At 33.8% G+C, this 27,954-nt stretch overlaps 1 protein-coding gene and 2 non-coding genes across 4 annotated transcripts; 2 read left to right on the forward strand and 1 right to left on the reverse strand.

Moving 5' to 3' along the window:
* Positions 1 to 398: 398 nt before the first annotated feature.
* On the forward strand, positions 399 to 27,844 carry LOC118194793 (nucleoside hydrolase-like). 2 transcript variants are annotated; one of them, XM_035365999.2, is made up of 5 exons: positions 399 to 586; positions 10,275 to 10,483; positions 19,016 to 19,304; positions 19,402 to 19,538; positions 27,400 to 27,844. In XM_035365999.2, exons 2-5 carry the CDS (start codon positions 10,283 to 10,285, stop codon positions 27,730 to 27,732), a joined length of 960 nt encoding a protein of 319 aa, XP_035221890.1. In that variant the 5' UTR covers positions 399 to 586; positions 10,275 to 10,282; the 3' UTR covers positions 27,733 to 27,844. The 2 variants fall into 2 exon arrangements, with proteins under 2 accessions (XP_035221890.1, XP_035221894.1); XM_035366003.2 differs by lacking the exon at positions 399 to 586 and adding an exon at positions 7,616 to 8,389.
* TRNAN-GUU (transfer RNA asparagine (anticodon GUU)) lies at positions 3,691 to 3,764 on the forward strand. Its single transcript has one exon. It is a non-coding gene; the product is annotated as a tRNA-Asn (tRNA).
* TRNAN-GUU (transfer RNA asparagine (anticodon GUU)) lies at positions 4,974 to 5,047 on the reverse strand. The gene has a single exon. It is a non-coding gene; the product is annotated as a tRNA-Asn (tRNA).
* Positions 27,845 to 27,954: the final 110 nt, after the last annotated feature.

Genomic DNA, 27,954 nt, shown 5'->3' on the forward strand with positions numbered 1-27,954 from the left:
TGCAAAGTATAAGATCTTTAATTTACATTTCAAATTTAATAGGTCTATTGCTGACTAACAAACTGAGCGATTTCAAAGCAAAAGATGTACTTTTTTATAATTTTAATATTTATTTTACTCTTTTTAATAATGCATTGTACTGGAATAAATTAAAATATCTCCAGTTTATAAGGTAACTGACAATTTTTATGAATATTTTGGGTTTTATTGTAATTAATAAAAGATATTTCTGTTTAAAATTAAAAAACAAAAGTTCTCTGTAATGGTTAGAACATTACGGAGAACTTTTGTTCTTTAATTTTTATTTTACATATTTGATGCAAAATATTTACATATTTGATACTTTTTTCATTTAGATTGTAAGCTTAAATCACCAAAGGTACTATTTATCTTTTCAGATCTCGTCATTTAAGAATGAAGAAAATTACCTCTGTACAAAAAAGTAAAACTTTTATCTACGAAGACACCTTATCTCCTGCGATAAATTAATTCGTCACGTTCCAAAAGTGTAAGTGCAGAAAGACCAGACCAAGAGTGCTAGCATTCATGTAAAAAATTTCTACCTGAAGTGTTACAGCCAATTTAAGTACGTATACTTTTACGCATTTTTATCTTCTTTAGTTTCCGACATTATATTAATATTCGTAAGGGCTATTGTAGAGGAAAACTTAATTATTATGTTTTACAAATAATATTTACATTATGCCACCTTCAGTGCCAAAGAAGTATAAAAGTAAATATGCATTTATCTAGTGTAAAAATAGAAACAGAAATTTGAAATTCGATGCTGCAGAATATTAATCATTTTGACAAAAAAATTTTATTCATGTTAATAGAGATTGATGGGCAGGCAGAAATCGTATTAGATTAATTTTTATTCGTAAACATATTTGTAACTGCATTTAAAAAGTTTATGATAATTTTTAATTTGTTTTAATATTTCTTTTAAGTTATTGCGAAACAAAAATTCCGATGGGGCCACCACATGACTTTCTTGTACGAACTATTAAATTATACACATTATTTGCTGTACTTCATTTAAACTTATTTTCTGGAATTATTTTAACTTAATTAACCGATTCCTCAAGGCAAGTTGAAAATGACACCAAAAATTGCAAATTTTGAAATCAAACATCCCTGTCAATTTTTCTCATACGGGAGTCAAACATTTTTTATTTTATTTCATTTTATTTTTTATTTTTTCATAACGAGTATAAAAGGTTTCTTAAATATTAGTATAGGAATCAGGAAGCCGTATTTAAAATAAAATTTCGTTATTTGTGCAAAATTAATTTTTTTTTTTAATTTGATATTGCCAAAACGTCATTTTAAACACTTCTGGAATTGAAAGTATATGACTGTGTCCAACGGTTGTGAGAATTAAAAGCCGGGTTAAGGGGATATATATATACGAGGGTCAGTCCAAAAGTTAGTTCCACTGCTTTAGAAAACAAAACAGGAGATAAATTTTATAATAAATTTATTTGTATCTTAAAGTTCCATTCAAAATCTTCTTTTCAACGTAATTACCTCCGTTATTTAAGCATTTGTAGAAGCGTGGTACAAAATTGTCGATGCCTTCTGCAAGAAATCCCGTCCAATGCCCGATAACCATTCTTGGGTTGCCGTTTTCACCTCGTCATCCCAGTGATATCATCGCTTTGAAAGTTCTGCAACTATGGAACCAAAAACAAATCACGTTGCAAGGTGTGGTCTATAAGGAGGGTGATTCTAGACTTCCGACCTAAACTTTTTCAGAAGGTCGCACGTTTGTTTTGCTGCATGCGGTCTTTCGACAGTTTACCTGGGCGTCGATTTTTAAGTGATTGTCGTAATCATTTTGGTGTTTCACAATAAGAAGATGAATTAATTGTGGCACCCTTCGGCATGAACTCTGTATGCAGCAAAACTTCTCTGTCGAAAACAGCTTCAGCATCACGTTCTCTGAACTTTCGACACTTTTTTTGTGTTTGGGAAGTGGAATGCTTCCACTTGAGGGAGCTGCGTTTCGTTTCAGGTGAAAAGTGGTGAATCCAAGACTCATCTCCAGTCACAATTTTGTCCAAAAACTCATTTCCTTCTTTTTGGTAACATTGCAGAAATTTCAACGCGATTTCAATACGCTTCCCTTCATGTTCCACCGTCAGTAGACGAGGCACCCATTGAGCACAAACTTTATAAAATTGAAGCTGATCGGCAGTAATTTTATGCACACTTCCATGAGAAATATCCAGTTCATTAGAGATTTCGGCTACTGTTATGCGTCTGTTTGCAAGAATGCATTCATTCACGCCAGCAGACATTTCAGAATTTGTGGCAGTTGATGGTCTTCCATCGCACTCAGTGTCGTCAATAGCTATACGTCCGGTTCTTAAACATGTCGCACCATTTCGCAATAGCTTGACGTTACATTGCACTTTCACCAGAAACTACCGGTGAATTTCACAGCCGTTACATGTTTTCGCCTACAAAAAGCTAATCACTGCACGCATTTCCAAGTTGGACGCCACTTGCAGCTGTCCAAACATGCTTACGACTGATTATAAGTGAGACAAAAATTGCCTCGAAAAAGCCGCTACGCCACACGATACAGCTAAATGTCTGAAGTGTCGCCAGAAAGTTTCATCAAAATAGCCTTTAACCCTTTCAGGGGCGCAATGTTATGATTTTTTAAAAGTTATGAAAAAGTAAGCATACTGACATGCAATGGTCCTATAGACAACATAAATGAGTTTAAAAAAATTTTTTTCGTCCCCCTTTATGGAAAGGGGACCGGTTTCTCCTTGAAACCAGCGCCCGTCTAGAGCATTTAAGACTACACATTTGCTTATTTATCTTTACTTTGCTGAAAAGTATCTGAACGTAACCCAAATTGCAGATTGTACTAGTAAATTACTGAACAACTAATGAAATAAGTAATATTTGCATAAATGCGCATTTTTAATTATAAATAAAAAATTTAAAACAGGAAACAAAAGAGTATGAGACAAAAAATAACTAATAATGCACTAAATTACTTGCATAAAACTATGAAATATTTTAAAACATTATGTTTAAAACTAAGAAAATTATATGTAAAAATAAAATAAATTAATATGCATACAATTATTTTACTATGAACTAGAAGCATGAGAAAAGCGACGGCTACGAGAAGCATAATAAAAACGCAACTGTGAGTGTTTTTCAGTGTGCTCTGTGTCTCTGTAAAAAATAATAAATGTTTTCCCTCTCTCAAAAGCTCCATAAATCCTCATCATTGAAGCCACTCAAATGAAAATATTGTGCAACTGTTAATAACCTGAAAGTTGTGCGAAGAGCATGATTTATGTGCGAAGAACATGATATTTTAAGCCTTTTTTTTTTTTTTTTTTTTTTTTGTTACTATTCAAAAAATATGAAATTTATGAATTTTACTAAAATAAAAAACATATTTTATTATAAAACAAATATTTTAATTATATATGTTTCTTCTTTAATATTATAATAGTAAAAGTAGAAAGCTAAAATAGAAGGTAGTGTCTTGTCATAAATATCAAAAGTACTTAAGAATAAAAGCGTTTTTTTTTTTTTTTTTTTTTTTTTTTTTTTTTTTTTTTTTTGGGGACACAAAGTATCAAAATACAGAAAGTTTGAAGAAGGTTGCACAAAATTATTTAGAGCAAGCTTGGAAATCAAGAAACACTTGGCGCAGCCTTCGTGGCGCAATCGGCTAGCGCGTTCGGCTGTTAACCGAAAGGTTGGTGGTTCGAGCCCACCCGAGGGCGAAATGTATTTTATTCTCTCTCTGCTGGGAATGTTATTTTTTCCCCGTAAATTTAGAGCTAAAAGTGTTGATTTCATTGTTTCGCGTCATTCATATAGCTTGTTCCTCTTCATTCAAATGATGAAATTTTTTTCACCAAATTTAATTGTTTCGAATACCCCATACCCATATGATCACGAATACTGAAGACGTAAAAAGTAGATATTCCAGACATCAAGTTAAACTTCAAATTTTACAACTGCTTTCCTTTTAAACTATGGTTAAGTGCAAAATGTTGTCTCTTAGTTATATCAGATTTTCCTCGCGTTTATCGCCCCTCATGTTTTCGCCCTTTAAACTAATTTTATCGTCCGAAAATCGAGAGGGTAAAATTAAGACATTAATTTAATTTCTGAAGAATGCGGTTACAATAAGAACATAACAAATGAAAAAAGTCATGGCTAAACTACCGGTAGCTATCACAGTATTATTTCTTTAAAGGAAATCTACGTTCTAATAAGAATATATAACAAATATAAAAGAATAAATTAAATTACAACGTTACGTTACAAATCCCCTCTTTAGGCGTAATTTAATTTATTCTTTTATATTTGTTATATATTCTTATTAGAACGTAGATTTCCTTTAAAGAAATAATACTGTGATAGCGTTACGTTACAAATCCCCTCTTTAGGCGTAATTTAATTTATTCTTTTATATTTGTTATATATTCTTATTAGAACGTAGATTTCCTTTAAAGAAATAATACTGTGATAGCTACCGGTAGTTTAGCCATGACTTTTTTCATTTGTTATGTTCTTATTGTAACCGCATTCTTCAGAAATTAAATTAATGTCTTAATTTTACCCTCTCGATTTTCGGACGATAAAATTAGTTTAAAGGGCGAAAACATGAGGGGCGATAAACGCGAGGAAAATCTGATATAACTAAGAGACAACATTTTGCACTTAACCATAGTTTAAAAGGAAAGCAGTTGTAAAATTTGAAGTTTAACTTGATGTCTGGAATATCTACTTTTTACGTCTTCAGTATTCGTGATCATATGGGTATGGGGTATTCGAAACAATTAAATTTGGTGAAAAAAATTTCATCATTTGAATGAAGGGGAACAAGCTATATGAATGACGCGAAACAATGAAATCAACACTTTTAGCTCTAAATTTACGGGGAAAAAATAACATTCCCAGCAGAGAGAGAATAAAATACATTTCGCCCTCGGGTGGGCTCGAACCACCAACCTTTCGGTTAACAGCCGAACGCGCTAGCCGATTGCGCCACGAAGGCTGCGCCAAGTGTTTCTTGATTTCCAAGCTTGCTCTAAATAATTTTGTGCAACCTTCTTCAAACTTTCTGTATTTTGATACTTTGTGTCCCAAAAAAAAAAAAAAAAAAAAAAAAAAAAAAAAACGCTTTTATTCTTAAGTACTTTTGATATTTATGACAAGACACTACCTTCTATTTTAGCTTTCTACTTTTACTATTATAATATTAAAGAAGAAACATATATAATTAAAATATTTGTTTTATAATAAAATATGTTTTTTATTTTAGTAAAATTCATAAATTTCATATTTTTTGAATAGTAACAAAAAAAAAAGGCTTAAAATGTTCATGTTTGTTTACAATTCGGTTTAGTTTTCCTGTTTTAATGACCAATTTTATTTTCGTATTGATAGTTAAAACTGAGAGGGAAAATAACGGGTAACCGAAGATAGGGATGCTGTAAGATTTTTTTGGGCAAATAACCTTAGAGATAAGGATGGGAAACTTAACACGAAAGTACTTAGGAAAAATGTCTCGCGTTTTGTTTGGTGCTGCATCCAGTCCATTTTTGTTTGCCCCTACTATCGAACACCACATAGATAGATTTAAAGAAACAAATCAGAAAGCAGTTAAACAATTGAACGAATGTTTATACGCAGACGATTTAATAGGTGGAGATGAAGGTGAAAACGAAACTAAACTCATATATGAAGATATTAGATATATATTGAAAGCTGCTGGTTTCAACATGCGGAAATGGAAAACAAATTGTGCGAATCTGCAGGAAGTTTTTGACGAATACAAAAATGGTGAAATCCAGAGAGTTCTGGAACAGAAGGTAGTGGGATATAAATGGAATTACAAGGAAGATCCTTTGAAGATAGAATCGCAAAATCTAAGTAATCAATCTCAAGGGAGAACAAAGCTAATGACAAAAAGAGAAGTTCTTAAAGCCATTGGAAAGCTTTACGATCCATGTTGGATTTATAAGTCCATTCACTGTTAGGACAAAAATACTAATGAAGGAAATTTGGCAACTTGGGGTAGATTGGGATGATCCGTTGCCATTGGACTTTGAAAACAGAATGAAAAAATGGTCTAATGAACTGTCAGCGATTCAGAATGTAAACATTACGTGACATTACCTCCGAAAGACTAACAAGTCTGAATTGAGAGATATTCAAATGCATTGCTTTACCGACGCAAGTCAGAAGGCATATGAAGCTGTAATATACCTGCGATACGTCACGAAGGACAGTGAAATAGGAAGTAGTTTTGTCATTTCAAACACCAGAGTACCTCCATTGAAGAAGCTGTCCCTTTCAAGACTAGAGCTGATGGGGGCACTCATCGGAGCAATATTAGCCTCAAATGTGAAAGACCAGGCTTCAAAAGAATGTATATTTTTGGTCAGATTCTTCCGTGACATTAACAAAGACATAAAGGGCATTAACAAAGATATAATAACATAAAAGGCGATTTAAATAAATGGAAGCCATTCATCCAACATCGAGTAATGGAAATATGAGAGAAAACATCGCCTGAGTCCTGGAATTATTGCCTTGTTGATGAAAATCCAGCCGATATGCTGAGCAGAGGAACGAAGATAAATTCCACGAAAGGAATAACGTTAGCTGAACTACGAAATAGTAACATGTGGTGGCATGGACCTAAGTGGCTATTACAGAGCATCTATTCGTGGCCTAAACTTGCAGAACCAGTAAGAGATTTCAAAGATAATGAAGAACTTGAACTTCGAAAGGGAGCTGTGGTGAACTCAACAGTCACAGGTGAAATTTCCGTTGAGAACGAATTCATTGAAAGGCATTTAGCAAATTGAATAGAACTACTGCATGGTGTTTACGGTTTATGAGCAACTGTAGAACCGATTCGACCATTAAGAACAGAAAGTGTTTTGAGTACTTCTGAATTACAGAATGCAACAAAGGGGCTAGTCAAATGTGTACAACATTCTGAATTTCAACTTGAAATTAAGTGCCTGCAGTCAAAACGATCAGTTCCAAGTAATAGTAAGGCTTTATCCTTAAATGTATTTCTTGACGAAGATGAACTTTTACGAGTTGGTGGGAGATTCTCTCCAGTCTTTCAGAAGACAAAAAACATCAACTTCTTTTACCCAAAAGACATCATTTCACTGAATTACTCATACATTATTATCACAAAAAATCTCTTCATTCGGGCGTTCAAACGACACTTTCTCTTATTAGACAAAGATACTGGATACCTTCTGGACAAGATTGAGTTAGACGCGTTATAAATAAATGCATGACATGTTTTCTGATAAGAAACCAAACCATAAACCATATGATGAGAGACTTACCTAGAGATAGAGTTGTAATAACTAGACCAGTCATAAACGAAGGACTGGACTTTGCAACTCCAATTATCACCAAGCCTAACTTAAAAAGATCTAGGATTACTTTGAAATCATACATCGCGATATTTATTTGCTTTAGTACAAAGTCTATTCATTTAGAAGTAGCATCGCATGTGTCTACTGAAGCATTTCTAGTACGTCTTAGAAGGTTTATTGCCAGAGATCCAAACCATCCATTGTTTGGAGTGATAACGCTACGAACTTCAAGGGAACGAAGAATGTTCTTGATAAACTCCTTAGAATTTGTAGATCGGATCCTATTCAGCGCTTTAGTTCCGAAGAAGGTATAACATGGAGATTTATTCCTCCTTCTTCCGCGCATTTTGGCGGATTATGGGAAACTAATATAAAATCAATGAAGAAAATTTTGACAAAGGTCGCAAAAACGACAATTTTAAACTTTGTAGAGTTGTATACATTAATTATACAAATAGAAGCTTGTTTGAACTCTCGACCTCTGTCACCTATTTCGGCTGATCCAACAGATCTTCAGTCTTTGACTCCAGGTCATTTCCTGATAGGAGCTTCACTTTTGTCGATACCAGAACCGAATGATTCTTTGTCCTTGTCTTCTAGATGGACCTTAATTCAAAAACTTAGAGCTAATTTTTGGAACCGTTGGAGCGTGGAATATCTTAATCATTTGCATAACCGTTCAAACTGGAATAGAAATCCAATCTCAAAGCAGGACAACTAGTCTTGCTAAATGATGAAAACAAGACACCCATGAAGTGGACACTAGCTCGCATTGAGGAGACCTTTCCTGGTCTAAATGGACTAGTACGAGTCGTAGACGTCAGAACTTCAGATGGAATCTTTCGTCGAGCAGTCTCCAATATCAGTCCACTCCCATTTCCAAATGATGTTGGACAATCGTTCAACAAGGGCCAGGATGTTCCGGCTTGACTAGAAACTTTCCTCTGCCATGTTCCGGTTTGATTAAGACTTTTCTCTGCCTCGGAATGGTAACAGTAAGAACTTGACTTTCGATTTGTTATGACGCAGCTCGAACGCTGCTCATAAGATGTAACATTAGATTTGATTCTTGATTCTAGATTAGATTAATTTAGTATTTAATAAATCCTTTTAAAAGCTAGATTGAGTATTTTGATTATAAAATCATAACTGAACCACCACTTGTAGAAATTTAGATGTGGCATTTAGATTCTAGTTAGATGCGTAGGCAGCGCCATTCGTTGATTTGTTTAGTGTACATTAGTGCGTAAATATAGTATTTTAAATTTCCGATAAGGAGCCCCTCAACTCCGTTGCAGATAGTGAGAGTCAGATGTAACAATAAGGAATGGGATGCCCTTATTATTACATCTTCGTATCTTCATTTAATGTTTTCTTTTTGAATGGAAAACTACAAAATGCCACCTTTGAATGATGCTAATTTTTAAGAGTGTTAGCTGGGTAAGCATGCTTTTTCTTGGGGTTGTGGTTCGTGATCTGATCTGACATTATAACGCTCTGAGGAAGTTTAATGTTGTAGTAAATGTGTTAATGTTGAGATCACTTTTTCGAATGTATTTTTCGATGATTTTGATTTCAAAATCATTATGTAAAGTTCTTTTCCTTATAAATCAAGGACAGCTGGCTGTTTCTGTAAGGGCTTTATGCTGAAGAATTAGAATTTTATGGAGATTGGTTTTTGCAGCATACCTCAACATGGAAAAGGCGTAAAGTAAGGCTGGATGGATTATGTTTTTTATATAATATAATTCTACAATGGCTAGAAAGACTGCTATATTTTACAAGAACAGGTCTTAAGTTAGCTATGGAAATATTAAATTTATTTGCGAGATTGACAAAATGAAGCTTAAAAATGAGTTCGCTGTCAAGTGTGATGCTTAGGTATGTGACTTCTTCTTTTTTGCGTATTTCTTCTTAAAGCCGGAGTAGATGGTAAGTTGAGTGAATGACCTTTACAAAATAGAATACTGAATATAATACTGAAGTTGACGATAAATACTTTTACTTTTGTTTACATTTGAAATTCTTAGTAACTTTGATTAATGAATAAAGTAAGTTGTTGCACCAACTTCAATGCCTTTTTGCACAGTGGGACCAAAGTTAACTATAAATTTCTGTTCATCGAATATTCTGTCTTTCTGCCCATTGGCCTAATTACGGGTTTTGACGTAAAAACTTACGTAGAATTTTGATTGCACAAATTGATTTTTTAACTGTTTTAACTGTATTTGGTGTCTTAGATTTTTCTATACTTTACAATTTTTAATGAATATGTTTTGACATTTTATGTATTCTTGCCTTGCCGCGAAGTGAGAAATGAATTGATTGAATGAGAAATATATGTCTAGTGGAATTCGAGGAAATAAATTAAATCAAATGCAGCAAAAATTGTGTATAATTTAACAGGTTGTACAAGGAAGTCATCTGGTAGCCAGGTCAGATTTTTTAAAGACTTTTGGCCTTGTCAGAATAGCTGTATCGGCAATGAAGATTGTTAACTGTGGAATCTGTATGTATGAATGTTGCATTACCGGATGGAGCACACCATTCACGAATCGTTGGGCTGTCCATACTGCCAGCAATACGGACTAATGGTGGAGTGCTATCGTAGGCGGTGGAGCTCCGAACCATTATGGAGCGTTGTCTCGCAGTGTGGTGTTCCACAGTTGTGACCGAATTGGATGCGTCAGTCTCAGCTATAGTTGATTCTGCAGATTCATTCTCGTATTCCCCGCTTCACCTGCGCGAGAATGCAACGCATTTCTCATCATTTGCATAACTCGGTACATTGTGTCTACCTAACAATTTGCCTATTCTTCGGAACATGCGTTAATGGATTGCATTTTCACAGTTCTTGTACCATTTTTCTTCTAGAGTAAAGTATGGATACGTACAATAATAATAAAAAGAATTTGATCATCATCGACACCGACTGTGGCACCGATGACGCAATGGCTATTATACTCGCCTTTAGCAGTCCTGAAACTGAAGTTCTAGCAATTACCTGCTGCAGTGGCAACACTACAGTGCATAATGCTGTTGAAAATGTAAAGAGAGTTCTGGCTGTGTGCAACAAAGAGAAAGTAAGTATTTTTTAATTTCCGCTTTCATGATTGATTGATAATTGTAATCTATGGAAACATAGATGTATTTAAAAGCATTAAAAAAGATTACTTTCTACCATATATGGCTGTGGTCGCGTAGGCTTTGGGTATCATCTTCTGAGCATAAAATGAGATAATATCTAAAACTGGACCTTCATTGAAGCTTTGGATGATTGCCTTTAATACAAACACTGAGGAAAAGTAACTGTAAGGTAACGGAGTAGCAAGTCTCATGAATACATAATTAAAACTTATGTATATTCCGTAATTCTTTTTCGAACAATAAACGTAAACGATGGGAAAAATATCAGTATAATTTATGGAATTTTAAATGTATTGTAAAGCAGGAACATACAAATATATGTCATTACAGGATTTCAATAAAAAAATTGTTGTTGAAAAGTTGAAAAAGTTGTCAGTATTGCCTGCAGTCATTCCAAAATACTTGGTTTACATACTGTTTATATTCCTTCCTTTTGTTTATGGAAATAATATGATTTATTATTGTACTCCTAATTTTAATATGTATACCATCTGCCTTATTTTAGCGCTAAGAAATTCCTCATCAATTTTTATGATCATCTTCTAGAATGTTTCTCGTGTGTTATGCCAGAATTCGTTTGAGAAAGTGATTGTCCTTGATTCCAGTTTTGATTTGACACTTTTCTCTACTCTTAAAAAAACGATAAGTGGCAACAGTATACAGTAGAATATGATTTCGACTTTGCTGCTTTGATATAGCTTGAATGCTGCTGACGAGATGTCAGGTTCTTTAGATTAGATTTATTGTGTTAGTGATATTCAAATAAATTTGTATTGTTGTGTTCTTTTTTTACGGGTTCGTGAATTTGGAGTGATTAAAGACAACACTTGATGAAGAATGAAAACACAATTTAGGACAGCTCCTAAATTGCGTCTACAGTCGTCGAAAAACTACTATAAACACGCTGAAACAATCAGCAACACAGCCTTCAGGCTATAACGGTGAAGACAGATTCACGGCAAAGCACCAGAGTACAGCTCCCGACACTGTCCGGTCGTTCTCGGAACTCAACGTACTCTCGAGACTCTCCACGCTACAGCTCGCGATGCACGCAACTATACACTCGATAGACTCGACGATACACTCGATAGATTCACAATACTCTCGACGACCAACTCGACACTAGAATGAAGATCATTTCGCTAGACGAGGCACTGACCGACTGACTAGACTAGACTTTCATACACTGACTATTAACTGACTTGCGATTCTGCGTACAAGCAAGGTTTATATAGATTTCGGCCTGCCTTCGAGAATATTTTCATGCAAACCGGTAAGAATTCGTTCTAGAAGGTTCTCCATTCGTCTGTGGCACGTCGCCAAATGGGCGATTTCTCGCCAAATATGGAAATTCTGCCTTCTTTTGCCATTTTCTGGCAACCCTAAACCCACTTTGCGGGGGAAGCTATCTTACCGCGGCTGGACATTTCGTATGAAAACTAGATAGCGTATTTTTGAAGCTCTTATTATATGCAGAATTTTAGATCCAATCAATCTTAAATAGAGTTATCGTAAAACTAGAAATATACAGCGCCATTATAAGCTCACTTGTCATCAATTCCTGCAAGAAGCTTTTTTACAATCATCATTATGTGCTCAATCTTTGAATTTATTAAAATTCGTGTTAATTGAAGTTATTGCGTTTCCTTCTTTTTCTGTTCATGATTTGTTCAAATGACTCAGGTTTTAAATAGTTATTTATCGTGTTTTCTGAAATACATTTGCAGGGCATATATTCAGCAAGTGCAGAAGGTTTTCTTTGTTCACTCATTTGCATTTGATAAAACACTGAAGGATACCATTCGTGAGTTCGTGATAGGATCGGCTTACAACTCTAAGAGATCCCTTCATCACAAGATTGAATAATATATGTGAGGTCTGCTGGAATGCATATAATTTCAGCTTAGGGAGCAAAAGGTGGTGAGCAGTAATTTGTCACCACCAGGATTTGGCGATTGTGTTCCCTAATCCCCAGTTGCCCTTAAAAAGGAGAAGTAGCCTTTCAAAGGTATTTTCTTCTTCCTTCCAGGTGTAACGATAGCACATTCGGGGCATATTCGAGTGGTCCAGATTCGAGTTCCGGTGAGGGCACTGCTTATTTTTCATGTCTCTTGCTTCAAAATAACTTAATGACTCTGCGAAATAAAAGGATAATTTCATTTAAAAGAAGCTGAAAGAAAGCAGTGTAAATTCGTAAATTATCTCCTTCAAGATTTATGAACCGTTTCACTTTTTGACGTAATTTATTTGAGTTGCGTTAGATGTTACAGAGTGACATAATAAATTTGGTAACATCTACTTGAGTTACAGCTCGAGCTTTTTAATATCTCTCAGGATTATATAATCTTTCTGGAACTGAGATAACACAATAATACTATTTCAAACGCCATGAGATTTGTTTTTATCTCATAAATTCTTTCTCTGTGTTAATAACAAGCGAAGATTAATCGCCTGTGTTGATTCTTGTTTCTTCGATACCTCTTCATTTTTCAGACGATTGAAAATGGGCATTTTCATTGTGTTTCCAGAAAGGTGCAAAACTAATCATGCAAATATAATTTACTTCTATTCATCCTTAGTGAACGTACTACTCACTACGTACACATGTACGTAATCCTCGCTACGTACACATGACAAGAACGAGCTTAGATAAAAAAAAAATTCAGGTATATTCGTGGCGAAGGAAGTCTTACTTTAGAAGACAGGTACCAAGTATACATGCTTCCATACAGAATGCTTGTGAATTAATAATAGAAGTATGCTTCACTTTAAATGCATTTGATAGACCTTTTTCCCCCTTCTTAATTTAAAAAAAAATTAATAATTTTTATTAGCCCAAAGGGACAATTTGCCCTGAAGGAATATTAATTTCGTTTTGGCATTCTGCGTTGAAAACTATAAACGGCGAATCACTGTTCAAATTGCTGCCACCAAATATCGTCGCCCTGTATTATATTTAAGTAAATTAAATAATGAAGAATCTGTTTAAATACATGTATGTTTCCGGCATTGTGATAAAACAACGGTACCTAGAGCCATCAAAATTTGAGTAACGTAATCTTCCATACAATATGGCCATGTGGAAACCCTAATTTGAATTTGAAATTCGTTTAATTATCGATTTCATGTTTTGTAACACTTCAACGAATCTCTGATTTAAAAAAACTAAAGGATTTCAAAGCGAGCAATGGCAATACTGTACTGAAAAAGGGAGAAAAAAACCTTTTTATCCCCAGCGCGAGGGATTGTGTATCGGAAATTCTAAAGATATGCTCAATTTAAAATTATTTTGCGACATTGCTGTTGAACTGAATTTTATGGTTTAAGTGCGAAGAACATATGATATTTAATAAATAAACGTAACACACAAAACGTTAAAAAAAAGTTCCTTTGGACTTAATTTGAAAATCTGAAACCTTTCAGACTTTTTTTTTTTTTTTTGATTACATGCTTTTTTTTTCTTTCATTTTTAATAAAATTATATTTATCTATAACTGCAAATGAAACCTGATCGCTTCTCTCCAAAGCGCTATATTACAAACCTCCCTCTGGTACCTATGCTACATTTTCTACGTAATTTTTACTGATTTTTTATTAGTACCAGAGGTGCTATTAATCTTGAAACTCACTTTTTGTCAGTATCACTTTTCGAATGGTTGCTATTAAAAGTTATCTCTATGTGTTACTAAAAAAATAAATAATGAAGAATCTGCATATAGTTATATTATATAAATATTGATATATTTGTACAGTCATTAGTTTTTTTTTTTTTTTTTTTTTTTTTTTTTTTTTTTTTTAAGTCCAAAGGGCAATTTGTCCAGAGCTATTACTTTTGTTCTGACATTTTGCGTTGATTCTCTATGAATGGCAAATCACCTTTTAAATTGTTGCCACCAAATATTAAAGCTCTGTCTTATATTTAAAGAAATTAAATAATAAAGAATCTGCATAAATGTATGTATCTTTCTCGCATTGTGATAAAACAACGGTATCTAGAGCCATAAAATTTTGAATAACGTACTTTTCCATTCGAATATGGACATCTGGAAACCCAAATTTGGAATTTGTTTTATTATCTATTTCATATTTTGTAAAACTTTAACGAATTTTTGATTAACAAACTCAACGATTTCAAAGCGAGCAATGGCAACACTTCACGGAAAAAAAAAAAAAAAAAAAAAAATTATCTGCAGCGTGCGAGACTGTGTATCGGAAATTCTAAAGACATGCTCATTTCAAAATTATTTTGCGATATTGCTTTTGAATTGAATTTTATGGTTTAAGTGCGAAGAACATGATATTTAATAAATAAAGGTAACGCACAAAACGTTAAAAAAACACCCCTTTAGGAGTAATATAAAATCTGAAAGCTTTCAGATTTTGAAAGGAGAAGATCGTGAAAATTAAGCAATACCGTTGCTGATAACACCTGGACCTCTCGAGTGTGCTACCGATACAACACGAAGTCATGGAAAAAGGAGTGAGAAAACACCTTATATACTCCCCAATTAAAGAGTGACTGGGATTAGGGGACTCAATCGCCAAACCCTGGTGGTGAAGAATCACCATTCACCACCTTTTTTTTTAGTTCGGACGTTAATGTAGAGTCATTACGTTATTTTGGAGCAGGATACATGAAAAATGAGCAATGCCTCCGCCGAGACTCGAACCTGGGCATCTCGAATACACGCCGAGTGTGCTAGCGTTACACCACGAAGGCATGCAGAGAGGAGGAAGAAAATACCTTATGTATTATTTATATAAATGTAAAATAAAAAGAACTAGTTTTTACCAATCACTTAGAATGCGAAAATTCATTTATATATTTTTTCTAATAAAATTTTACTCATAGAATACATTAAAATAATTAAAAGTACTTAATAAAACAAAAATACAAAATGAGAGATAAATAAGAACAGTCTGAATTTTAAAACTAGAATGATAATGGTTTAGAAACAAAAAGCTGTACGCATTTTAAGAAATTCTGACACAGGTTATGTTCCTCGCATATGAAAAAAAAAAAAAAAAAAAAAGAAAGAAGCCTAGAGCCACCAAATTTTGAATACAGTGCTCCTCGACCCGAACATGTGCTTCTTGAAACCTGAATTTTTAATTTCGAACTTGTTATTTTGTTTATTTCTTACTTTGACAAAATTTAATGAATTTTTGATTAACAGTCTCAACGATTTGTAAACTAGAAGTGATAACACCTTTCGAAATAAAATATTTTTATCTCCAGCGAGCCAGATTATTGCCACTGAACAAAATATATTTTTTTTCTTTTTCAGTTTTAATCAGCAAGCACGACTATTTAAAAACAATGTATTGCTACTCGGGAAATAAGATGCTTATTTTCCATGCTCCAGCCTGTTCCTATTCGGTAAAGCCTAATGTATTTAACTTTCAGATTTAAGATGGAAAGTTAATAATTAAAACAATCCAAGCAATTTAAAAGTAATGAATACAGTTTTTAAGGATATTTTTTCTACTCTTTAATATGATTGATTTAAATAAAAACGCATTAAAATGAGGCGCATAATCAAAAACATTAGATATTTTTATGAAATTACACTAGCTGGATTCATTAAAATCATTACGTTCTTTTTTTTCTTTTTTATGATAATTATTTTAGGCGGCTGGTCAACAAAAGCGAATTTTAAAGAAATAATAAAGCGAGTATGGCAGCTTCTGTCACTCTCTGGGAAAAACTAGATATGCTGTCTTCAAATAGTTTGTGATTTTGCTGTTAAATTTTATGTGGGATAAGTGCAAAGGAAACGATGCTTAGTAAAAAGAAAAAAAAAAAACCTGTTGCGTTAGCAGGAGTTAGTTCAAGAGCCAATGGTAATCTGCGATGCTCAGGCTCATAAAAAACTGTAATAAATCTTCTGATGCGACGTTAAAATGTTTTGAGACACTTTTTTCACTATTTTTGAAGGAATATTTTTACTCCTCGCTGTATGTTAAATTATCAAAGTAGATAGATGCGCGCAAACAAAAATGGGACAGTTCTATATCTCCCGATTGACGAAATTGAAATTGCGTTTTTCATGTCTCGAAAGCGGATATATATTAGATTTATATATAGATTAGATTTATACATAGATTAGATTTATATATATATTAGATTTATATATAGATTTATATATATATATTTATATATATTCCCAACTAATATAGGAATTTTGACACAAAATTGGACTTTTTCTGAAATAACATACAATTTTTTTCCATATTTGGATTCTACGATTCAAATTATACCTAAATATTAAATTTTGTAAAATTTGGTGCGAAGTTTACGGAGAAATTAAAAAATTTATCTTGGCGGATTTTTTTTCAGTTTGCACCAAGAATAATTCACTTGGCGAACTTCTTAATTTATAGCAGCCTATTTTCCTTTCCTTTTTTGCATTGTACACGAGCGGAAAAATAAACATAGCTCATACTTTCAAATAATTTTATCAAAGTGCGTAAATCACATTTGGCGTTATTATCGCTTATGATGAATATTCCAAACTTCAAAACGCGCCAAAATATAAATTCACGTATATCTTAGTAAATTTTGAACTTTCCAGTTTTGAAGTTGCACTTTTGAGACATGAAAAACGCAATCTGAATTTCGTCAATCGGTCCAGCAGAACAGGAGATATAGAACTGTAATAATAATTACTATAAATCCTGATAACACTAATTATTGTATTATCTGTACTGATAAGAAAAACAGGAAATCTTTCCATCGTATTATAAATGTACTTAGGTTCCGAGATCAAACAGGTTTCACATACCAAGTGCCTAGGCTTAACTCTAGATACAGAATTGAGATTTTCACAACACATTAAACAAATCTCCAACAAAGCCTTAAAAAGACTAAATATTCTAAAATGATTATGTAGTGCAGCTTGGGGATCAAGACCAAAGACCCTTCTTAACACGCATATTTCGCTTGTTAGATGCATTCGTGAATATGCTGCACCCATATGGGCACCATCTTCATCTTCTCTAAAGAAAACGATCGACAGTGCCAATACAGGGTCTCCCAAATGATCATTGGAGAAGTTTCATCCACAAACAATATTAAATCAAAAACTGAGTGTGGCGTAACCTATTCAGAAAATAGAAGAAAACTAACCATTATCAAATTCACAAACAACATTCTAAGCTTCCCGGACCAGCACATGTCCATGCATGCACATTCAAAGCATGGAAGGGGAAAAATAAACTAAAAAGGTCCTCCGCCTTACACCTGAACCATGAGGTCAGGACAGTAATTGACTTAGAGTATGAAGCTGTGAATATAATTAAAGAACCTCTACTTTCCATCCGTCCCTTTCCGCAGACAATTAACAACTAAAATATCTTACAACCTTGCAAAAGAACAGCTGCATTGCTTAAAGAAAAAGGCACCCAAACCATAAATGAGCTTACAAACTCATAACCTACCTATTTGCCTACATAGATAGTTCCTCTGACTTCGACCTCAGTAAAGAAGGCGCTGGCATTATTTTATACACTGAACAGCAAACATGAATTCCATAAAATTTCTGTTGGAGAAATTGCCCCAAATTATACGCGACAACTGGTAGTTACCAAAGGTGCTTTGGATCTTTTTCATTCCAAGGCAGTTCAAAATTCCATTGGCCTCATAATTTTCTCTGCGCTCCAGGCGATCTAATAGCGGAACTATCAACTTGCCCAAGGCATTGTGGTGCTCATAGAAGCAATAATAACTGTCCTAAAAGCCTGCACCTTACAGTGGATTTCTGCTCACGTCTATATTTCTGGCAATGAGCAAACAGACTATCTCGCCAAAGAGGCGCGAAATGGTACTCAGTTTTCAAACAGTTTAACCCTTGTCGATGCTGGTACAACAGCCAGCCAAAGACTCATCTCCCAAGAAGTTAAGGAAGATTATATTCCCGAGCTACACTGCAACCGAATTATTTCATTTACCATAGCCAGACTGAGAAAAAAGGAACGAAAACATCGCCTGATGGTCAGCGAAGTTATAATTGTTGCCCTCACTATCCTGGTACATGAGTTTTTCAGTATACATCTTTGACTGTCCTGCCATACTGGCCAGGCCCTTCAGAATTGATTTTGTTCCCTCCCAGCTCCTATGTACTTCGAAGTTCATAGACATCGCTAGGGCTGTTTTAGATACTTTTGGCCCTATTTGACCTTTCTGCAGTAACGTTTGGACAAGGGAACAACTAGAATCTTTAATTTCAGCATTGGGAAAAAAGTGGAATCTACATTTGTTTCAAGTGAAATCGTTGTCGCAGCATTTGTTCTAGAAGTTACATAAGCGAAACTATTTTCCCCATCCCCAAATGTTTAAGTATAAAATTGTGTGTGTTTTTATGCTTAAATCTGCGTTTCTTTTCCTAAAAATATTTTAATAGATTAATTATTATTTATTTATTAAGATAATTTTCATTCTCACTTCACTTTGTCATTTATTTTTGCAGATTCCCATACATCGAGGATGTTCAAAATCTCTTTTAGGAAGAGAAAGGCTGGCTGGATGGCACGGATCAGATGGCTTAGGTGACTGCAAAGAGAAGTTTTCGACAGGGGGTATCAAAGAATCAGAAGATTCTGCAGCCATCGCTTTAATAGAGTTGACTAAAAAATATCCAAATGAGATCACTCTTGTTGCGTTAGCACCTCTGACAAATATAGCCGTGGTACATAGAATAGATAACGAATTTACAAGCCGTCTGAAATCAATTGTCTGCATGGGAGGCAATTATAAAGGTACGATTTAAAGTTACTATTAAATACATTGAGCCGTTATTCTTACACTTCTCTTCTTTCTTCAGCAATTTCAATAAATGTACTTTGCCATTTTCAGGCACAGGTAATGTTACAGAAACAGCAGAATTCAACTTCTACTGTGATCCAGAATCTGCCCACATAATTATGACAGAAGCTGATTGTCCAATATTCTTGGTACCATGGGAGACAACAATCGAACATGGTATTGAATGGGTATGTGCCAATTCATATTTGATAAGTTCAACCTTGTTTTGAATTTTTATTTCAATGACCAATTTTTGATCTAGCTGCAAGTAATCTGATTTCAATTATTTTTGGAAGGAGATATATATATATATTATCCCTTAGAGCATTTTTCATTACTCTTATTGGATCCTTTATTTTAATCACATTTATACCAAGTAAGCCTAAGTCTATTGATGAAATGAAATCTAGATTCATTATAAGGATAAAGTTGCAGTCATGAAATAACAGGGCAAACTAAAAGACCAAACGATAAAACAAAAATGTAAACGTGAAAACATTGAAGATGACCAAGGATAGTCGTTCTTCATCTTCAAAGAATGAGGAAAATGTATAGAAAATTTATACTTTGGTAAAAGCTGCTAGGCACGCAACAACTTAGCAACATTGAAGATGACCAAGGATAGTCGTTCTTCATCTTCAAAGAATGAGGAAAATGTATAGAAAATTTATACTTTGGTAAAAGCTGCTAGGCACTCAACAACTTAGCAACTTTCAGATATGCATGGAATAAGCAAAGAAAGTTGATAATTTTAATTGAAAACAAAGAACAGCAAAAGGTTGACAGAAAAGCTTGCTGTGAAGATTTGCTGGTCACCACGAAGCAGAACAACAATTTCTTAGGCTACTATCACACGTCGGTTTGTTTCGGAAGAACAACTGTTTGGAACAATTTTTCTGCTTTGTCACAACAACCAATCACCACAGATCGCTTTGGGGTTAACGCAGGGGAAACTGGTTCCCCATTACAAACAAGCTGATAGCTAATTGGTTGAAAACGAACAACCTGCAATTTTTTTGGAAAGGAGGGAAAAAGTCGCGCGTCTTTCTTTCAATAGTAAACCAGGCAGAAAAATTGTCCGAAACAGTTGTTCGTGTGAAACAAACGCCGTGTGATATGGGCCTTAAAGTGCATCATAGTGAGAGATGAGACCTGGTGTCTAAAGTACGACATAGAAACAAAGTACACAATGGATACAACTGTCTTTGTCCATATAATAAATAAGTAAATAAATAAAACAAAATAAAAAGACGCATGTCGAAATCAAAATCTACGATGATGTTCACTGTATTTTTTTTTCCATTTCTTTATGCACATTTTTATATAATTTTAACATTTTAAATGAAAGCGAGTTTGAAGATTAAGTAACTGTTGTAAATATTTCTAAATTATCCACTTCAAAGGCAAACTAACTATGAATAATGAGAAAACTAACTTAGGCAAAATGTTTTAATAATAATTTTCTGAAATAATATATCTAGAAGGAAATTAAAAGAACAAGAGTATTTAAAAAATTGCAGAATAAGAATTGTTAATAAATGCATGTACTCAGTCAATCTACGATGTAGATGTTTTAGAAATAATTATTTTTAGTAAGTTCCAACAAACCTGTCAAAAGAAAGATATTTTACGTAAATTAAACCAATTATTATGATTTAAACCTACACTACAACTTCTCTTTTTCCATAATCCTCACGGAATGCAAATTTAATGAAAGATTATCTAAATCAAAGCTTTTGAATTTTTAGACAAAGAGTTCCTGATGGAGGTTGCTTTCTATCACCCAGCTCTGTCCGTTAAGATTCCAGTCTTAGCCATTTTCCTAGCCGATGTTAAAGCGCGCCCTTTAAGTGTAGGCCAGGTACGCTTGCCCAATAACTCAGTTTCCTGACGGATAGGTTTGTCACATTCACCTTTAAATGGCAGATTATTAAATTTCATAAATATGGTCTTAAATATATATGCGTGTGCGAGGGGCGGATGAGATTATTCTGACCGACTCGGCAAATTCATCGTCACTTACAGCTTAAAAATGCTTATAATTAAAAAGTCATTTATTGATAATTAATAACTTAAAAATATTTATAATTAAAAAATACATTTATCGATAATTAATTAAATTTCCTAATTAAAAATAATAACAAAATAGGAAATTAATTCACATGATAAAAAATTAATTAAAATATAAAATAACATTAATTAACTTTTGATTACAATGATCAATGCGATCACAAAATGTTCCAGCTAGTTCATTAGAAGCAGTTACAAAAACCGAAACTTACTGCTTTAGTGCCCATTAAATATCAATATCAAATGTACAAGCTATTTTAATTAAAGGTGGCACATGCGATACCTATGATTTTCCAATGACACAAAATAGAATATTTAGATTTTTAATTTAAATTTTAAAAAAGTTATATATTGATACATATGCGTATCTCAATCACATGTTGCATTTTAAAAATATATTATGCAATAAAGCTATGAATACATGTTGCGTTTTAAAAATATATTATGCAATAAAGATATGAATACAACATATAATAAAAGAATAAACACGTACACGTATTTATGAAATATATTAAATTTTTCTGCTGCCAAAATTATTCAAAAAACATCTTCCATTGGAGAACTGGATTTTCTAGAGGCATTTCACATTCATAAAAATCTTTTTGTTCTAGTTAACGATCCTAATTCCAATCCAAATTTGCCTTCGGCCTTTAAAGAAATTATGTTTTAGTTCTGATTTCACCAACAGATGGCGCCACTTGCTTATTCTTGTCCAGGCTTTCTTATCTTATCTAATCATTATTTCCTATCTGGTTCATTTGCGGTTTTGCAGCTGAAGATGGTGGTTCGGTAAAACCATCGAAACTAGTCCTGTGAAAATTTTGTAAATATAACGCTGATTTTTGTTGTTTGACTTCTGAATTAGTATTTATTCGGCGTGTTATTGTGTCTTAATATTAAATTTATTTAATTATTTTTAAATATCAATGTAAAAATGTACAGAAAGAATGTTGGAAAATTTACCTATATCGGCATTTTCTATTTGGCTTAGTAAATCAGTTTCACTGCTTCTAAATTTGACTGTGCAAGGGTTTTCACATATTTTAATATTGAAAATGGTCTTTCATAAGCTACTTAAGATATTGTGGTAAATGAGCAAATATATATCAGCCAAAGAATGTGTTGGATAGGCTTTTTGGTACATATTATGCTTATATATGACTCTATAGAAACATCGTCAACAATTTTTGCAGCTTTTACATTTAGTTGCTTGATTTTCTTCCTCTACAGTTTTTTTCAAATTCTTCAGTTGAGCCGTCGACGTTTTTCGATACATCTATCTTGTAAAACTCACGCATATTTAGTTTGGAATCCCCACTGAAAATAAAACTATCTAACTCATAGGACAGAGGATATCATTCGCGGAAGAGGTCGTTTCCCAACTGGCTTGGAATGCATTGAATGTCGAAAACGTATCACCCGTTGTCTCAATGATGGAGCTCTCAGGACTTGGAAGAGACCCTGAACCTCCTCTTGAACCCTCAACAACTATAGATTTGTTGAGTGGTATTGCTCACACTATTGCATTATAAGCCATTAAAAAATCACGAAACCCCGGTGGAGATATCTGATACAGAGGCACAAACAAAACAAAATATTTTAATGTTATCCAAAAGCGTTCAAGTCCTTTAAAATGCAGAGGGGAATGTTACTGCGGGGCAACGGGGTTCTGAGCAAACCTACAAGCCCCAAAAACTTACGTCTGTCTAATAGTATCGGACGGACATGTTAATTAATCTTACACAATTAAAACCTTGCTATATAAGGGACAGTATTTATTACTATGGCATCTCATCTTGCTTTTCATCAAATACCATCTGGATTCGAAAGCTGAATACCAGTGAAGTTTTGCTGCAAAGACTTAAGTGCAACTGTCACTTCAAATCAGACTCCTGGGCGAAAGCCACATCCTGAGTATAGCAAAGTAGAGCTCGCATAACTCTTTTATAGCATAACGTGGAACATCAATGGAGACATTTGACATGTTGTATAAAGCTTTTGTGAAGCAAATATTAACACGATCCAAAGTATTTTGTTCGTAGGAACGATTCTGCAATGTATGCTATGATGCTGATGATGAAAGCAGAAAGGACAGTTCTTAATGAGGATGAAATGAAAACATCGAAAAATATCGTCAAATATTGTTGAAAATTCGTTATCTATCTTTTCAAATGACAAAGGATGAGCTTAACATCAGTAACGTCAAAGCTTAAAAAAAAACCGCTGTGTTGTGGAAAATGGACGGATCCTACAATTTTTGAAGTGCCAGAAACGAAGTCTTCTCTTTTCCGTATTGTTTAAAAGTTCGTGTTTTTAATTAATCAGTAAAGTGCGAAGAATGTGTGGATTAAGTATTCCTGCACAAACTACTAAGAACGACATATCAACTCGGAATCAGACGGTAGGGTACACAAACAGGTAGATGACGAAGTAGAAACTGCAAATGAAAGAGGAAGTCATACAGAAATGAATAGGCGAGCGTTCAGGTAATCTGTCGGTAGGATGCTGCGTCTGTTGAGCTGAAAGATGACCAACAATCAGTTAATCAAAATCGCATCTGCAGGATACTGACTTTTTTTATTTTCTCAGGGTATGGAGAATGGCCTTTCAAAGCAATGATTGTGTCCTAGTGATGCTGGAAGAACAAGTAGAGCTTGATAGCAATGTTGCGAATGGAGTGATTGGTTTGCTCGCTTTTCAGGCCATGGTGAATGACAGAATTTTTCCCGTACCACAGTGTGTTGACTATTCGCGCAAGATTTTATTTTGCATAACTTAAGAAGTGTTTTTGCCGCATGACAAAGAAACGCAGAGAAGTGCAGGACGTAAAATAGACTTATAGAAGATGAGTTTGTTTTTCATAGAATGCCCCCCGGGGGTCGACGTAGAGAATTCTGCGAAGCTACTGGCTAGGATCTGTACCTAGGCAGTCTCGGCCACGGGGGTATAAAATCACGAGCCTGGCGGTTCCAGAGCCCGGGGTTGGGTCATTTGTATGGCTGGACCCCGGGGGAAAGGCGTAAGACGTATACCAGATGGTTCTGTAGCTTGGTGTGGGACGGCACCGAGTTTTCTAGGTAATGTCCTGATGGGACGCGCTGCCCGTGTAGTACTGGCGGGAGCATTTAAACGACCGGTCAAGTCCTTCAGGTTTTCAGGTCACGCCTCCGTCGAAAAGCCGAGAACAGGCAATGGTGACCCCTCGGGCCCGACCCAGTAAGCGGAGAATTTTTGGAGTTATTCAGTCTGAGGATAAGATCCGGTGTGGGACCTGGTACTTCAGACATTAAGGATTAGTTTAAAACTCCTAAGTGTTTTTTGTAAAATTGGGCTGAGGCTAAGTTTGGGATTTGTGCCCCACGACTCCAGTCCATTAAGTCGAATTCGTTTTTGTGGCCTACCTGCCACGATCTCCCCCTGCCTGATATGGGGGTTCACAGTAGGTCGGTTCCCTCAGTTGCGTCACTGTTCGCAGGAGAGGTGTAGAAATTTTGATTGATTGATTTTCATAGAATGATAATCGGCTCTTCAGAATAAAGGATGCATGTTACTGAGAATACAGCTGAATTTGTCAGCAACTTTTTTGAAGCGGTATTTCAAGGTACGATGGCATTTAAGATTAACTGCGAGAAAAGTGATGACATTGTTCCATTGGATAATTTGGTTGGAGAGGTAGATATCTTCTGGAAAGGGAGGGGCTATGAATATGGAAGACCTTGAAAAAAGAAAATTTTGTCCTCGTTTTGATCCCTCAAGCACTGAGTGCAGAACAGAAGGTAAATCAATTTTCTACATATTAAGATTTAATCTAAATGGAAGATATTAATCCTTACATTTTTCCAAACAGTCTGGAATTGGAAATGAAATTTAGTACTTTACCTAAAATCCTGAAACAAAAAGACAATCATCTGCTTCATCACTATACAGAAATTTCGGTTTTAGAAATCTCGGGTAAAAAACAGCTTGCCACCTCTTTTGCTTGGAAAAGAATAACTGACAAGGAATTGGATTCTAAGGGAGAGATGATGAATTATATGTTTCATAAAAAAAAACAGTCTATAAGCTTTTGAGGAAAATTTAGGGCATTGATCTGAGAATTTAAGACGCTGCACAGACTGCTTTCTCTTCCCCAACGTGAAGTTTCATACAATTACGAGGATCGTACATCGAAGGCAAAAACGTTAGAACTTTTTTTCCACAGCTTTCAATTTTGTACGAACTCAATCCTAAAATTTTGTAAGTCCACGATGTACGAGGATTGCTCTTCCAATCATTAGCACTATACTAAACATTTTATCTCTTAGTGACTATGTAACTGCAGATGAAACTCTTAATCATAGTTTGATAGAAACCTAGTAGCATGACTTTAGCTTATAAGATATTTCTCCTGCCTTTTTTAGCATTGTTTCATGGTGTAATGGCCAGCACACTCGGCGCGTATTCAAGAGGTTCGAATCCCGACGAGGGCATTGCTTATTTTTCATGTCTCCTGCTACAAAATAACCCAATGACTCTACAAGCTGAAACAATAAAAAGGCGTGGCGTATCTTCAAAGCTTTACGATATTCTTTCTTAGATTGGCTGCGTCTAATTTCTACTTGTAGCAGTTCAAAGATCATTATATATCTCCAAAAATACATAACCTAGTTTGAAAAGCAATTTATTCAACCATCACAAACAATGTAATCTAGAGAATTTGACATCTATTTCTCAAGCTGCTTCAAAACAAATCGAAAGAATATTCTACTTACACTGTTGCCACTTGTCATTTTTTAAATCTGTGTGCTTCTACCACTTTTCGCGTTGCCTTTCAGAAGCAGAGAAAAATATTTTTTCAAAATGGAACATTAGCGATACTTAACATCAAGATGATTTATCGCCCGCTTGCGGTTTATAACATAAAATAAATTATAATACAAAATTGAAGATCTTTTGGTCGTAGGATAGTTACAAGTAATTAATTTGAAATAATTATAAATTATAACTTAGTCAAATATTCATGTGGAAATAAACATTCCTAAGCAATTGAGAATACGCTACTTAAACATTGCACTTGTGTAACTAACACTGAACTTATATGAAATGGACTAATTAGAGCAATGGAACAGGAAATGAATATGAAAGCGTAAAAACTAAAGATTAAGTATTAGGAAAATAATATGACTATCACAACTTGATTTTAAAAGATATTTACAATATTACAAGACAAGCCAATTAGTAACAATATAAATATGCTAATTAGGATAACAACTAGAACTACATTAATTAGCATCTTTATATAATAATTTAATTGTAATTATTAAGTATGATTCTAATGAGCATTTTTATGCAATTTTTACCAATTTTTATTTTGATACTGGATTTTCTGAAATATACTAGTTTTAGACACTTCAATGATAGTTAATAATTATTATATTTTAGTCCAATATACTAGTTTTAGACATTTCAATAATAGTTAATAATTATTATATTAAGTCCGATACTAGTTTTAGACACTTCAATAATAGTTAATAATTATTATATTTTATTAAATTCTCAACTACGAATAATTTTTTTCTCTGTATTCTATTCTGTATTTGAAATTTTATTTACTTTCAAACCTGGATTCCATCCTATAAGTAAAATACCTAAATTTTATTTAAAATGGAAGTAAATACAACTTAACACATACTGTAAATTTTAAATAAGTCATTTAAACATTTTACTCGAAAAAAAATTATAATTGACAAGAAAATCCCATTATTAATTTTGATAATTAATATCTAATCATACCTAATTACCCTTTAAAACTTCTGTTGATTATGAACATAATATTACAAGTATTTTTTGTTAGTATGTTATTTTATAAATTAAACTAAAGATATTCTTTGTTAGAATTTCATATATATATATAAACATTTTTAATTATGCATCCATTCTATGTAATTTTTTGGTGCTTCATTGCTCTATTACCAAGTCATGATTTTCTTATAATTACAGGATTACTATATGGAATTGATGCATACAGATAGCCGCAAAGCACATTTCTTGAAGAGAATAACTGCTCTAGGTGCAGAAAAATGCCGTGAAGAGAATGAAAGTTTTGTAGACTGTGACTTTATAGCAATGGCGGTTGCATTATACCCAGAATGCATCAAGGCTACCATCAAACGCCCGGTCCTTGTCGAATGTGGTGGAAATCATTCGAGAGGTCTTAGTATTTGCCTGAGAGATTTCTATTGTAACGGTTTGGAAAATCGCAAGGTTGAAATAGTTGTAAATCTCGATATTCCTTTTCTGAATCATCTCAGAAGACAAATGCTAAAAGACTGAAGCATACTCTGTCTAGTCATTGCAGTTTTATTATTATCCATTTTATTACTTTTTAAAGTTGATTTATACTATATCATATGCCAGCTATTTAAATATCGTTATATTGCAACTATGTTTTTGTTTCCTTTCTGCTGATTATTTTCACCCAAATATATAAATGTAGGTATACTGTGTATTCAAAAGTCACTGGACACTTTAAACAATTTTTTGTAAAAATTACAG

Source organism: Stegodyphus dumicola, chromosome 2 (genome assembly GCF_044657685.1).
Source record: "Stegodyphus dumicola isolate Sdum_Otavi_A_Nest chromosome 2, ASM4465768v1".
In the NCBI taxonomy this organism is placed as follows: domain Eukaryota; kingdom Metazoa; phylum Arthropoda; class Arachnida; order Araneae; family Eresidae; genus Stegodyphus; species Stegodyphus dumicola.